The sequence below is a fragment of the Antrostomus carolinensis genome, unplaced genomic scaffold (genome assembly GCF_000700745.2).
Source record: "Antrostomus carolinensis isolate BGI_N321 unplaced genomic scaffold, ASM70074v2 scaffold4967, whole genome shotgun sequence".
NCBI lineage: Eukaryota > Metazoa > Chordata > Aves > Caprimulgiformes > Caprimulgidae > Antrostomus > Antrostomus carolinensis.
The window spans coordinates 20562-35258 of NW_010325251.1; the positions used below are offsets into that span (position 1 = coordinate 20562).

The 14697-nt window shown below is 41.8% G+C and overlaps 1 protein-coding gene across 1 annotated transcript in view; it reads right to left on the minus strand.

The window, feature by feature from the left end:
- Nucleotides 1-6595: 6595 nt before the first annotated feature.
- Nucleotides 6596-14697, minus strand: part of ALDH5A1 (aldehyde dehydrogenase 5 family member A1) — an 8413-nt gene continuing 311 nt past the window's right edge. The window contains exons 2-9 of the mRNA XM_010171136.2: nt 13357-13527; nt 12967-13083; nt 12391-12534; nt 11377-11520; nt 9441-9599; nt 7856-8025; nt 7039-7097; nt 6596-6868 (exon numbers count right to left, since the gene is read on the minus strand). Of these exons, the coding sequence (XP_010169438.2) occupies nt 6663-6868; nt 7039-7097; nt 7856-8025; nt 9441-9599; nt 11377-11520; nt 12391-12534; nt 12967-13083; nt 13357-13527 (1170 nt within the window). The 3' untranslated portion in view covers nt 6596-6662. The remainder of the gene's footprint in view (nt 6869-7038; nt 7098-7855; nt 8026-9440; nt 9600-11376; nt 11521-12390; nt 12535-12966; nt 13084-13356; nt 13528-14697) is intronic.

Genomic DNA, 14697 nt, shown 5'->3' on the forward strand with positions numbered 1-14697 from the left:
GTCAGAAGCTAGCCTGGAAGGAATCAGTAGTGAAAAGTTGCAGCAACATGACGTGCTCATACCTGATTTAACACCTCTGATTCTTAAATGCAGCCAGCAACAGCCTCTGAGGCTACTAATGCTGAGCTGAGGAACACTTGTCCTGTGCCCAGCCCTGCGTTTCTCTGGAGAACTCGGTGTGGCTGCAGGAGTCATAGTGGTGGGAGAGGCTGTGAAGAGCTAAAAAGGGCTAATGCAAGGGTTTTCCATGTTTTTCCCTTACCCACCACCAAGATGCAGTGTAGTTGGTATGACTGGCTCCACTCCCTTCTCCTCTCTTAAGTGTTTGTACACCAGTGTGCTCCACCTAGAGATGGATGATGGAGTGGAGAGCTTATGGGTGAAAATTAAGGGGCCTGCTAACACAGGTGACATTGTTGTGGGTGTTTACCATAGGATGAGGAGGTGGATGAGGCCTTCTACAGGCAGCTGAGAGTAGCCTCAAGATCATGGGCCCTGGTCCTCATGGGGGATTTGAGTCACCCTGATATTTGTTGGAAAAGCAACAGGGCCAGGCACGTGCAGTCCGAGAGGTTCCTGCAATGTGTGGAGGACAACTTCTGACACAGGTGGTGGAAACAGGTCATTGGCTTGTGTTCTTAATTTTCTTAACCAAAATGCTACTGCAGTGTGAAACAAAATTCACCTTGGCAAGTCTGCACATCCAAATTCTCTGCCCTGTGGTTCAGCCTTTCATATTCACCGAGTAGATTGCTGAGAAATTCCAAGTGAAATGTGAACACTCTTAATTGTAGAGGATCTTTTTATTTGGGGAGGTGGGAAAAAAGTTTATTCTTGTTTCATGTGTGAGAATGCATTTTCCAGCTGCATCCTTTTAGGTAGTCAGAGCTCAGCAGTCTCCATCTGTCAGATGCATCACATACAGGTACTGTTCAAGCATCTTTTGTGCTTGTCAGATGTGTTTGCTGAGAGGATGCTAATTTTCCTTTTCTTTCTTGGTCTCTTGTGGGCAAACAAGTGCACACACATGCAAGGAACTTAACAGGGTGTTGAACTTCAGAGAGGAGGAGTGCATGTGTGTGTGTGTTCTCTATGCTGAATTTAAACTTTCCTCAGACAGTTCTGATATTCTGAAAATAACTGAGTTCTTAAGCAAATTTCCCATTTCTGCTTTAAGCCTCAAGTGAAACCAGTTTTGCCCCTCAATGTACTGGTAATGGGCTGATGTCAGCTGAAGATTTGGGATGGTGGTAATAAAATGACAGCTGCTTTAGTCTTCTGAGCCATTTATGTGAGGTTTGAGAGGGGCAAGCATTCCTCTAGAAGGGAAATGGGACAGAGGTGAAAGAGTTTCTTAACAGCAGCTATTGCTTGTCATTGATCCCTAACTAGAACACTAATCCCATACTTCTGCAGCAGAGGAGAACCCATTTCACATACCTCTTAGGTCTGGAGCTCTTCAAGGCAAGGGAGGGAACCTTAAAGCTTAGAAATAGAATTTATAAAAGGAGGGAGAAAAGAGAAATCATGTTTCCTTTTGTCCAGGCTGCGAATCGAGTGCACACGTCAGTAGTTTGTAGGGAAGCACTTCTCCCTGTGAGCTGATGGGTGAGCTATCACAGAATTTATATTGGGAATCTGTTTCTGGAAAATGTTATTTATTGTAAATGATAATGTATTGTAACTGGAACCATTTCTGAGATGAAATGATTACATTTATGTAACTACTAATAAAGTTTTGTCTTTCCTTCTAGGAACTTGTCAGGTACTCTTTTAGACATGGTATTCTGCATTGGACTCAATGCTCAGGTCAGGCTGAGAGATGTTGTACACCATGGCTTATGTCTGTACTCAAAAGCAGTGCAGTATCTGATCCCTTCTACTGACAAAAGCAAAGCAGTCTCTTTTTCAGAGAGGTGACAGAATTCAGTACATCAGATCAGATAGCAGAAGGAAAAAAAATTACTGCAGTTCAAAGTAAGAGTTTTCATCTGGTGCTTCTCCTTACTTGTAATTGGCTGTGTGGAAACACTCACCAGCTGTCCTGCCAAGGTGCAGTGGTTTCACAAGTTTTGTGGCATATTTTGTAGCAAATCCAATACTTGAGTGTTTATAAGTACAGCGGCTGCTCTGCAGTAATCAGGGGTGCCAGTGTGCAGTATAACCCAAAATACTGCTGTTAGCTAGGGGTAGGTTACACTGCCTGCTTTTGAAGCAGGAAAGAAAAATCCATGCATCAGCCTGGGTGAAGTTTGTGCTAAATCATGATAATAAAAGGTACTGTGAGATATAAGTGACTTTCTGTAAGGAACAAACACCATAAAAGCAGCTTAAGTGGTTATATGGTGTTACAGTCCGTGTGGTACCTCTTGCATTCGTACTTCACTCTGACAAGGGAATGCTGACTGCTGAACGAGCCGATATCTAGTGTCCTTTATTTAAGGATGGAGTGTGCCCCCTTCCTTTTGAGCAGGCTCATGCAAGCCTCTAGGCTTGTTTATTACCAAGACAACCAGTACTGATTCCTAAACACCATCAGCCAGCTGTGCTAAGTAGCTTCAGCATTCGCTGACAAAGTGAATAAACTGCTCAATGCTCCCACCAACTTCTCATGCCTTGGAAGGACCTAGGCAGAGAGTTTTGACATTGAAAACACTGTAAACAAGTGCTAAAATTTAACTTGGAGCTTCTGAACACCACACTTAAACCTTTTCCTTTAACATAGCTCAAGCCTTCCCTAAGCAGTGGGGCTAGGGCAAAGAGCATGACTAGTTATACTGAGGACTCTACCAGTTACAGTGGGACGGTTACTTCAATGCCCAAAGCGTGGAGCTTCCTTTACTTAGAGGACTGCCCAACACCCAACATGTGCCTGATTGATTTAGAACAGTAAAAACTCTGTTATTCTGTGCAAACCATTTAAAACTGCTGGTTGTGGTCTGTGACTTAATCATGAAAGCACAATTAATCATAAAAGCATAAAATGTGTCAAAAAACACGAGTGTCTGGGAAATGGATGAGCTGCAGAACACGAGCCTGCTTAAACATTTCCTTGATCTTGGTGACAAGAGATAAAGCACAATCTGCCAGCTGCTGTAAACAAAATTAAGTGTTAAGATATTTGTCAGGTTTGACTTCTCAGTAGCACTGATTTGTCTGCCTTCACCAGTACTGGATCAGTGTTACCCGCAGCAAGAGCCTCCCTCACTCTAAGCACCCAGTGTGACTTTGCCAGCTCAGCGTCCCCATGGACAAGCATTACCTGAGTGACTTCCAAAAAAAGCTTCTGCACTATGGTTGGTGATAATTTCTACCTATTTAAGCTAAAAATGTTGATATCTAGTAGAACAGGTAAACATAGTTTCTTAAAAGTTAATTACACAGAGAGGACAGGCAGCAGGGATCAAACAATAGCTGTTTAAAAGGGTAAGAAGAAAATAAAATGGAAATTGGCCATGACCGAGTCAGATTAGAAATGAGAAGACAGTTTCTGAGGTTTCAAAACTATTAACTAAATGGAAGTAAAAAAAGCTTCCAAAAATCTATTTTAAATCTTAATAAATGAAGTAGAGAATTATGCAAGTAATCTTATCCTGAAAGCAGGGAAAGGCACTCTGATCCACAAAGCCTGTACCTTGTGGTAAAATCTGTGTACAAAATGACTGATGGCATATTAGAAAGTCAAAGTAGTCGCATCTCTTTGATTCAGATTCAAGGGACTGTAACTGGGGTAACCAAAATCTGACACCTTGTGAACATGTGGGTGCAATGAAGTGGGTTTGGTTTTTTTTTCCCCCCAGTGCTAAAGCTGTCAGAACAAAAACCTCTGTGCAAATCTGAGAGACTGAACTTTGTGGCTGATGTCAGTTTGCCAATTCCACGTTGAATAAGGTAATAAACCATCAAATCCAGTGCTTTCACAGAAGTTATTTATTAACTGAAAACATTTTTCCATTACAGTTTTAATATCCAGAAACTGCTAAACTATCACAGATATAATCAACATAAATGAAGTGTGAGAATTCAAGTATATCTTTTGTTGAAGAATCACAGCTTTTGCTATGAAGACAACTTTTTAAGATTATTCTGTGCTTAAGTGATGTAGACCTTACTGACACAAGGATACTATGCTGGAATCCAACCCCAATCCAATCTAGCCACAGGTATTACATACCTTATCTTTATGGTTGATATCAGGCATAGTAAAAAGTATTATTTGCTAAGGAAAAAAAGTAAACATTAATTTTAACAGTGCTATTCTCAGAAAGGACATCAAGATTTTAAATGCACCAATGCATCAGATCAATAACTTTGCAATCAATAGAGCAGCAGGTTAAAGAATTTATCTTCCAACTGCACTGTGTCCCAGGAAGCACACCCACATTCAAGACTGCACTGTCCTACAGCAGTAAACGAGATGACTTTAGTTTTGACTTCCTACTGCAGTTCAGACATCTTTTAAGTCTCTGTAATTTCAGTGGCAGATATTCTACCTGTGTACAGTGGCTCTAAGTGTGCCTGCATCACAGTATCCTGGTACCCAGGCACCAAGTCATGGCCTCATTCTACCCAGTTACTCTTTCTGGTGAGAAACAAACACGTGTCAGCAGCCAAGGCTGGCAAACAGCTTCCTCTTCCACAACACTCTATTCCCCAAATCCAGGCTCAATAGTGTAAGTCTAGAAGTTGGCTGTAAGAAAGTTTCTTGCAACTAGTGTAGAAATAGGCCACTGTTGTTTTGTTCTTGACAAGCACACATGCTGCAACTGCTAACAGTCCTGACTCTCTTAAATGTGCGTTTTGGGTGCACTGGAAGTTACTGGGAAGGGCAGTAAGTGTCCTTTAACGGCCCTTCAGTTGGCACAGTGCACATACACACACACACACACTCTACAGACAAATAATGTGCTCCAGACCCACCTGGTCTCAAGAGCTAGACAAATATAACCATAAAAAATATTTAGCAATAATTAGTAGCAGTCAATGCTACCTTATGTGCGCTTTAAAAAAACCCCATGAAACTCAGTTCCAGCTTGTTTTCCCCCCCTACCCCCCCAAAGTCTTGTGTCACCTGGTACCTCTTTGCCTGATTTGATAAAATAGCTTAAAATATCCCATTTCATAGGGTACATTCATCAGTGTAGCGGAAGAGCTCTGTTGCCTTCTTTTATTTACTTCTAGGAATTAATGGGTAAAGCCCCATCAAATAAAGTTAACCAACACAGGAAACAAAATATATTCCCCTTAGCCTCTGCAGTGCTGATTTATTTGCCAAATTAACATTGCACATTTTTTTAAAGTGCTTCTTTTGACTGCCATTAAAATAATGTTTAAACAAACAGCATTGTTTATTTCATATGAGGGAAGCTTTACATCACCTTTTGAAGATGACAATTAGTGAGGTGATGTACAGAAGTCTTGCCTCTAATCAACTCTATTTAAATCTTTATTAGGTCACAAGTTAGCCAAGTTCTAAGGTTTTTAAACCTTCCTTCCTAATGGATGTTCACCTGTGTAACCACAAATCCAGTTCAAGGCACAAAGCCCATAGGAATGGAAGGATCTATCTGCTCATCTTTGGAGGTGGTGAGTAATGTTCCTTTAGACACTGAGCAACATTTACATCAGCGACTGTACTTCTACTCGAGGACAATCATGTTCTTTTCATGGAATGGAGTTGATCTGTAGCATCAGGAGGGTGTCCCTGCTGAAGGCGGGGGGATTGGAACTAGATGATCTTTGAGGTCCCTTCCAATCCAAACCCCTCTATGATTCTATGATCATGTCACCACTTGTGTGTCCTTCACAGCCCCTATAGTGTCCCCTTACAATTCTGAAAGTTATTCCTGCCAGTAAGCATCACATCATCTTCCTGCTACTTGCTAAGCCAGTGACTCCTTGTCCTGCACTGTCCTGTTCCCAGGACTGCTGGGGCTCACAAAAACATCAAACCAGGGCCATATGTGATCCCAGGTGTGCAAGGTACTAGGCACAAGTGACAGCTCTTTGCTCAGAAGCCCACAGCTGGACAGGTGGCAGCTCTGCAGCCAGCATGAACATGCACTGGAAAAGCTGACTGTTTGCATGGATGCCTAGCTGTAGTTAAAAACAATTCCTCACCTTTCAGAAGCATCAGGATCTCCCACAATTTAAAAAAAAAAAACAAAACAAAAAACCCCACATATCTGCTTCTAAAAGGTCACATAACCACATTAGAAACTCTGAGTATTTACAATAAATTCTGAAGGGAAACTGCCATCCCTGAAGCCTCCCACATCCACACTGAAACATGAGAGGCAGTAGAAAATGGTGGTCTAGTTCCCCCTTGTGTCATAGATGATGATTTGTTATCATTATGCACAAGTTTACGAGTCCTCCCAGTTACACAGGGGTAATCAAAGAATAACAAATATGCTTTCTTCCCTGCTCCTTACTAAAAAGGATGGACATTGTGGCCACACTGCTGAAAACTGCACACGTAGCTACATGACTGGTAAAAACATGTCAGCACAGAACACTAAATATCTCTACACACACAGAACAGGGCTGCGTAGTTTTAAAGAAGGTAGAAGTTGCATTCAGACATATTTCTGATTCAAGAAGCTTATTAAAAACTACAGCACTCTTTTCCAAGCTGCTGGGCTTGTGCTTTTTGAAGATTTTTATAAGCCTCCAAAGCAGATGTATTTTATTTCTAAGTATTCGTCGATGCCGTATTTTGAACCTTCTCGCCCTAAGCCAGACTCTTTTACCCCACCAAAAGGGCCTTCCACTGAGGAGATGATGCCTTCGTTGACACCAACCATTCCAACCTCCAGCTGTTCTGCAACTCTCCAGATCTGAGCTGGATCTTGGGAGTAGAAATATCCTGCCGTGCAGACACAAGAGATACAGAAAGGAAAATTAAAATCGGGATGAACAATTGCAGAAGACTGTGAAAAAAAGACTTACTGACATTATGTCTGCATTAAAAATCATCACAGCACAAGACTAAAGCTCATAAAACCACAGAAATACATTCAGCTGACAGAGGCTTACCTGCTAAACCCACGTTAGCTGCGTTTGCTATAGCAATAGCTTCTGCTTCAGTCTCAAATCTGTCGAAATAAAGAGGAAAAAGACCAATGAGGCCTGCAGTTCATCTACCATCTTGCCTTAGCAGAAATACAGAAGTCAAGATGCAGGGGTTTTTTTCCACAAATATATTTTAAACATCTGATTTAATTTTCACTTTGAAGCAATGGAGGAGTTTCTAGCACTTCTCTTGATTTAAAGAGACTGCAGTTAAGTAAAAGATTGCCTTTATCATCCTCCCTAGATACTGGCAGCTGAAACATTTACTTCGTAAGGATTAGCCCACCAGTTTCCCCAACTACACAAGCACTCTCAACTAGGAGAGATCACCACATGTTCTTCCATCATCTCCAACTGCTCTGGGCAGAGGCAGCAAAGGTTTTAAGGACAAAAGAGAGCTCTCAGCCACCTCCCTCCATCAGAAAAACTTAGGGAGTAGCAAATCACGTGACAGACTGCAAAGTCCTGCCTCCTACTTCATACCGAAGTTGATGAGAGTTGTGCTGCTGTCTACCCATGTTTAACTGCTGATGCAATTGAAAAGAAAGTAATTTTCAAGAAGTTGTAGAGATGCTAAAATTGGATCAAGAGAGAGAAACAAACGAACCACGTAGCCAAAGGAAGTTTTCACCTGTGTACCCCAGTCTTACTACAAGACTCACATGATCATATAGAACTATCTTTTGTCAAACTGTCATTCAAATCTTATTTATTCAAATATTCTTTCCTTATTTTTTTTTTTTAAATTGCTATTTTTAATCTGGAAAATGAATAATCTTACTTGATAACTGGTGCTAAAGGGCCAAATGTCTCCTCTTGGGTGCAAAGCATTTTTGTTGTAACGTTACTGAGTAACGTTGGCTCAAAGAAATTCTTCCCCAAGCTGTGTCGTTTCCCTCCGGTCACAACAGATGCTCCTTGGGAAACTGCATCGTTAATGTGTCTCTCTACCTGAGGTGTGCAAAACAAAAATCTCCAGGTCAGCACTTAGGAATGCATAATAGTATATTTTCCATTGAAGAAATAATAGTCTCCAGTACTAAACAGAAGATTTTCAAGAGAGGTTTATACTTTGCAGAAGACCATTTGCAATATTAGTTAAAATTTCTCTTGAATTCTTATTTCTCTCAGTCTGACATAATTTCAGAGGGATAAATTATGAGTATGGTCCCAGTCTCAGGGATATTAGAGATTCCACTTTTCTCCTGAACTGAAAGGATTGCATCTAACACGAGAAGGAGTCTTTGCAGGACAGTAAGTACACCCGATACCTGCGATCAGGCACTGTGAAAACAGAAGTACACGACTGTCATTTAAAGAGAAACAGAGACTTTTCAGGATGGTACTGGCAAGAACATTTTCCACTCCCTACATCTACAATTCATTCAAAGACAAGTAATGAGAAAGCTAAAGTAGCAGTCTCCACCTAAAATACTGTCCTTTGAAAGTACAGAAAGGCAGTTAAATGACTACATACAGTGCTTGCTTCTTTGTATATACAGATGTATATGATACACACACACACACTACTTTTGTGATGCATAAGGCGAAGGCATGAAGGAGAGAAAAAGTACTGTATCCTTAGTCTCACACATAACTCTGAATATTTTCATATTTTATTATTTTCTAGTGGAAGGTGTCCCTGCTGATGGCAGGGGGGTTGGAACTGGGTGAGCTTTCAGGTCCCTTCCAACCCAAACCATTCTCTGATTCTATAAGCAGAAAGAATCTGGCAGCATTCAAGTACAATGGGATTCAAACCAAGCCTGCATCTAGCTGAGCCGTAGTATCTTAGAAAGTATGAACCACAGAATTTAATAATGGAAGGGTGAAATATGACAGAAAATGTGACTTGCTGTGATTAAAAAAAATAATAATTCCTGAAGTCACAAGTAATTCAAAACAGGAGACCCAAACCATGCATGTGAGGTTTCAAGTGATTACAACATCCTGAGCTCTGGTATTTTTAACCTCAGTGTATTACTCTGCTTAGCTTTTGCCAGAGGCACTGTTCCTCAAAACAAGTTGTCATTCACAGTGCTGCAGGATCACCGCACAGCTCTCACCGTGTATCCAACTTCAGTAAATGTTCTTGAAAACAGCTAGGAAGTAATCAGGAAGAAAGAATGTGTTTCTCCTAAAGGAGGAATCTCTTTTTCCCTTAATGGAAATAGGGGAAGGATACATGAGCTGCCCACATCTGTTCATCTCTATGTTTACCTCGACTTGGAGGACAGAACACGCTTCCAGCCACGCTGCAAACACATTCTAACAAAACATGCGTGGAAAAAAGTGAAATATAAAGTTACTTTATGGATCACAAAAAAGGAAATTAAGATGTCAAAAGTGAAATATTTTATTTATACCTTCTCCACTGCTTTTTCATTAATTAGTGGCCCTTGGGTAGTTTTTGCATCAAATCCACTTCCAACATGTAGTTCTCTCTCTATAGCTTTAGCAAACTTTTCCACAAATTGGTCATGGATTCCCTTTTGCACCAGGAAACGGTTTGTGCAAACACAGGTCTGAAAACAAACAAGAAAAGGAAAAAAAACAAACAGTAGGTTATATATTTAACCTGCCCATGAATTCATTCTGGCCTTCATGCCACAGTGTCAGGTCACTACAGTGATCTGTCCTCTGCCTCTTCTCCATCATCCCAAGCTGCTACCCAGCTTTGCCACTTCTTTCATCACCCCACTCGCTTTACTAATACAACTTCAGCAAGTTGTCAGTATGAGTGTGAAATATGTCATACTGCTAAATTTAAGTAGCTTACACTAGGAAAAGGTTTTGTGAGTTCTGTGGACTTTGATATATGGATCAACCAACATCCAGAAGCTGCAAGAAATACCCTCTAATGCCGGACTGGGCAGCAGAACTTCAAATCACACTTGGTGGTGTGGGGTCTGGTTTTTTTCCAAAGTCCTTCATCAATTGAGTTTGAGTTTGCTTTCATAGAATCATAGAATGGTTTGGGTTGGAAGGGACCTTAAAGCTCATCCAGTTCCAACCCCCCTGCCATCAGCAGGGACACCTTCCACTAGACCAGGTTGCTCAAGGCCTCATCCAACCTGGCCTGGAACACTTCCAGGGAGGGGGCATCTACAACTTCTTTCACCTACAACTTTCTTCCTGGAATTTGTTGTAAGCCTACTTATTTGTGCCATCCCTTTGCTCTGACTGCATCCTATTTTGATGGCTACAGTCTCTCAAAAGTAGCAGCTACTTTATCCTTCTAGGCAGGTCCAGAGGTCCCTTTTACGTTAGATCTTGTCCAATCTGCATCTGATCGCTCAGTGGTCCTTGTCCACATTCCAGTCTATTTTAATTTCCTTTCTTTCATCCCAAGACTAGTCTTCTGTTTTCTTCTTGTGTTACTGAAGCAACACTTTCCCAACCAAATGACCTCCCAACGCCACCAAAACTTGCTGCTTCTCCAAAGCTGCAGTTCATCAACTTGATGTTCATGTATACTCATAAGGCTGGAACAGTCTCCACACAGCCCTGCTCAGCTGACTGCTTTGGAAAGTGATGCTCTTAAAAAAATTTGGACTCTTTAAGTAAAATACATTAGAAGTAATGTACACTTGAATCCTGTCTTATCACTTTTTTTAAGCTATTTATTGTGGGAAAAATTGAACCATGTGTCTTCACATATTTCAATCCCCTTAACTGCAAAATTTGTACTCTTTAAGTAAAATACGTTAGAAGCAATGTACACTTGAATCCTGTCTGTCACTTTTTTTAAGCTATTCATTGTGGGAAAAATTGAGCCGTGTGTCTTCACATATTTCAATCCCCTTAACTGCTGCTGAGTGCTTTCAGAACACAAAAAAAGACTTGACTTGAACGCACAATCTTACAGAGAGAAACATTCATCATGAGACTTGAAGCCTTTATTTGAAGAAATGACTAGGCACGTTATTAAAATAAACTCCTGAGAACTGAGGCAGGATGGTGCCTTCACAGCTCTGGTTCTCCAATTAATTTAACACTAACAAAGCACATGACAAAATGCCTTCTCAGGCTCTGGCGAGGGGGCCTGGTGAACATCTTCCTTCTCAGTGCTATCATTGACTGCCATGATGTTGTGAAAGTACATGGGATTTTACAGCGCTGTTACTCGGACTTGCTGATAACTGGCTTGAGCGCCGAGAGCCACGTGTGACTCCAGCATCTTTCTCTTCACAATTAAGTGCTCTATGCTCTCCTTTTTACATAAAATAGCTTATTTACAGCTTAAACTGTATCTACAGCTCTTCACTTCCTAGAAACAAGGACAAAAAGGTTGCTTCTTACCTGCCCTGAGTTTCTATACTTCGAAGCAAGGGCTCCTGCGATGGCACGGTCCACATTGGCACTGTCAAACACTATAAAAGGAGCGTGTCCTCCAAGCTCCATGGAAACTCGCTTCACAGTGCCAGCTGCGTGCTTCAGCAATACCTGTGGGCAGCAGAGGAGACACAGGAATGTGTACCTCTGCCAGATGTGAACTACGGAACCACAGAGGGAAGGCAGTGAAAAACTAACTCTGGTAGGGAATTAATCTGCATCTTCTATATAATGCTAGACCATCTGTTTTCTCCTATAACAAAAACAAGAATGGATTTCCTTCATTAAAATCTGTAGAGATTAAATTCTGGCCAAGAAATAATGAAGAGAAGGATTTTCATCAACCTCAGTTCAGGTCAAGCTTTTATAAGCTAATACTGTCACTCTTGTTTGCTTGTTCTTTTCTTTTTTGGTAATAAAAATCTGGACAACTCTTAGAAAATTTTTGCAAGATCTGACAGAATTTGGGATTAAGATTAGCCTTGATATCAGACTTTTTCTTCATTCTGCATACGGCCATCCCATAGAATTCCACCATCTTCTAGCCATGCTCTGCAGTCTTACTTGATTTCATTAGAGATGGTGATGAGTAAGGCTGCTCATTGACTAAGGTTGGTAGGAGAGATGAGAGGGCCTCACTTCTCTAACTTTCTCTCACCTGCAGAAGCCATTCCTGAGTAGCACCTTTGAAACTCAATCTCAATGTTATTAGTATGTTGTCACAAGAGCATCTTGTACAGAAATGTTCACGTTATAATTTAACAAAGGACAATTATCCAGAAAGTACTTCACAGATGGACGACTGTGTGCAACCATATTGAAGTAAATTGGCAGTATTGCAAGAAGTACACAATTATTTGGACAATCTGTGTACAGCAGCCAGAAAAGAAGAATGCTCTGTATAAACACACGTGCTTTCCCCCTACCTTTCCAGTATAACCACAGTAATAATCTTCAAGGATATTCTGTGCACTTATGTACCTTTCCCGTTGCTGTGGAGCCAGTAAAAGATATTTTGGCTACCAATGGATCAGTGCACAGAACTTCCCCTACAGCTGGTGTCTGCTGTCTGGAACAAGGAACAACGTTATACACTCCTCCTGGAATTCCAGCCTGGTTTGCAAGCTGCAACAAAAGAAACGTGGAATTTGCATTATCAGTGCATTTTGTATGAGGAATAGTCACTTCATGTTTGTTGTTTTGAAAAAAAAAAAAAACAAACAGTCTAAGTCAATGAAAGCTGAAATTGTGCAGCACAACTAGTAACAGAGGCCACGGTGTCGAGAGAAGCTTTGCTGCAGTTTCAGCTAGCTGTCACTGGAAGAAACCAAAGGACAGATATAAAGATGTTTTGTGCAGTTAAATGGCCATGTCCTCTTTGAGGCTCTAGACCGTATTAGAGGCAACTTTCTTACTAAACTAAAACCTCTAGATCAATTCAGCCAACTCGTCCTTCCCTCATGAGTGAAACTGGCCAAAGTCATCTCTGAAGCCCATGTGACTCCTCGTTTACAGCTCAAGTCCATCGCTGATGGAAAGCTTAGCGTAAAAGCTCACCTCTCCAAGAGCTAATGCTGATAAAGGCGTGTCCTCCGCAGGCTTCACGACCACCGTACAGCCAGCTGCCAGAGCTGCACCAACCTTCCGGGTGATCATCGCGCTGGGGAAGTTCCACTGGGATGAGACAGAAAAGTACAATCAGACTCGTGAAAATTTTGCCTCCTGTTTTTTTGCAGAAATAGCTGACATTGTCTGGAATTACACGATAACCTAAACAGACCTGCCTCATCTGCTTTGTCCTCAGCGAACACTACAGAGCAGGACTGCCAATCCAGGAAGAAGCCAGCAGAAATTAAACTTTACAAGGGTGTCTCCTGGGCAGAAAGCCCCGTGCTGTGGGCTGAGCTGAAAACCTTCACAGGATTTGAAAAATTCAGCGATGCTTACTGGGGTTATAATGGCTGCCACTCCTACTGGCTGCTTCAGCACCAGCATTCTTCTGTCTTTGGCAGATGCTGGAATGATATCACCATAAACCCGGCGAGCTTCCTCCGCAAACCACTCAAGAAACGAGGCAGAATACAGGATTTCACCCTGTGCTTCTTTCAGAGGCTTCCCCTGTGATTAAATCAGATTGAAGATACACTGTAAGCAGCAGGCTGAAGCAACACAAACAAATTCAAGTAATTTTCAGAGTTTCTTTTCTTTTGAGAGTACTTTACAATCCCCTAACACATACACTGCGGTCTCCAAAAAAGGATTATATGATCGCAGCGGCAATAGTTAGGCAGTTTCAACATATGGTCATTGTACAGTCAACATCTCATACGCTGAGCCTGGGCTCATACCTGCCCAAGACAAGGAGCTGGAAGAGCAAATGCAGCACATGTTTATTCACAGACTCTGCAGTAGCTGCTGTTACCATTCAGAAGAAGATGCAGATCATGGCAAAACAGTTAGAAGTTTATGCCAGGGACATTTGTTTCGGGGAGTTTTACACTTTTGAGAACCTCCAGATCCGATCCCGTGGGCTGAATGGTCATGAGCAGCTGGACACCATGGAGGAGCTGCTGCAGTATCTTCCAGCATGGTTCTATCCCAAAGGATACCAGTCTGTGAGCTCCCAGACTGCTCTGTGGTACAAACCACACCGAGTGGAGACTTGCTTTAACAGTACTGCAGTTTTTTCTAAGTCAATGAAACTGGTAAGACACAAACATTTCTGCCATGAAGACCATGGTTTAGGTTTGATGTATACTTTCGCATACCATGAAGCACAACGTGGGTCTGATTTCTGCTGGATTGTTAGGTACTATTGTCATTGAAATCATAGACTGGGTTGGGTTGGAAGGGACCTTCAAGCTCACCCAGTTCCAACCCCCCTGCCATCAGCAGGGACACCTTCCACTAGACCAGGTTGCTCAAAGCCTCATCCAACCTGGCCTTCAACACTTCCAGGGAGGAGCAGCCACAGCTTCTCTGGGCAACCTGGGACACTGTCTCACCACCCTCACACCAAAGAATTTGTTCCCAATATCTAATCTAAACCTTCCCTCTTCCAGTTTAGAGCCATGTCACACTGTATAATAACTGTATGTGTGTCAGAAGCAGCAATGTTTGAACCCTTATCCATTGACCTAACAGAGTGACGGGAACACACGATGTGTAGAATAGGCTCAGCTTTTTTAAGTGATAAAAGATGTGGTGGCTAACTGGTGAAACACACACAGGCTGTTTTGGCGACTGTCAGTGTCATAGTATCTCACAGAATCACAGACTGGTGGGGTT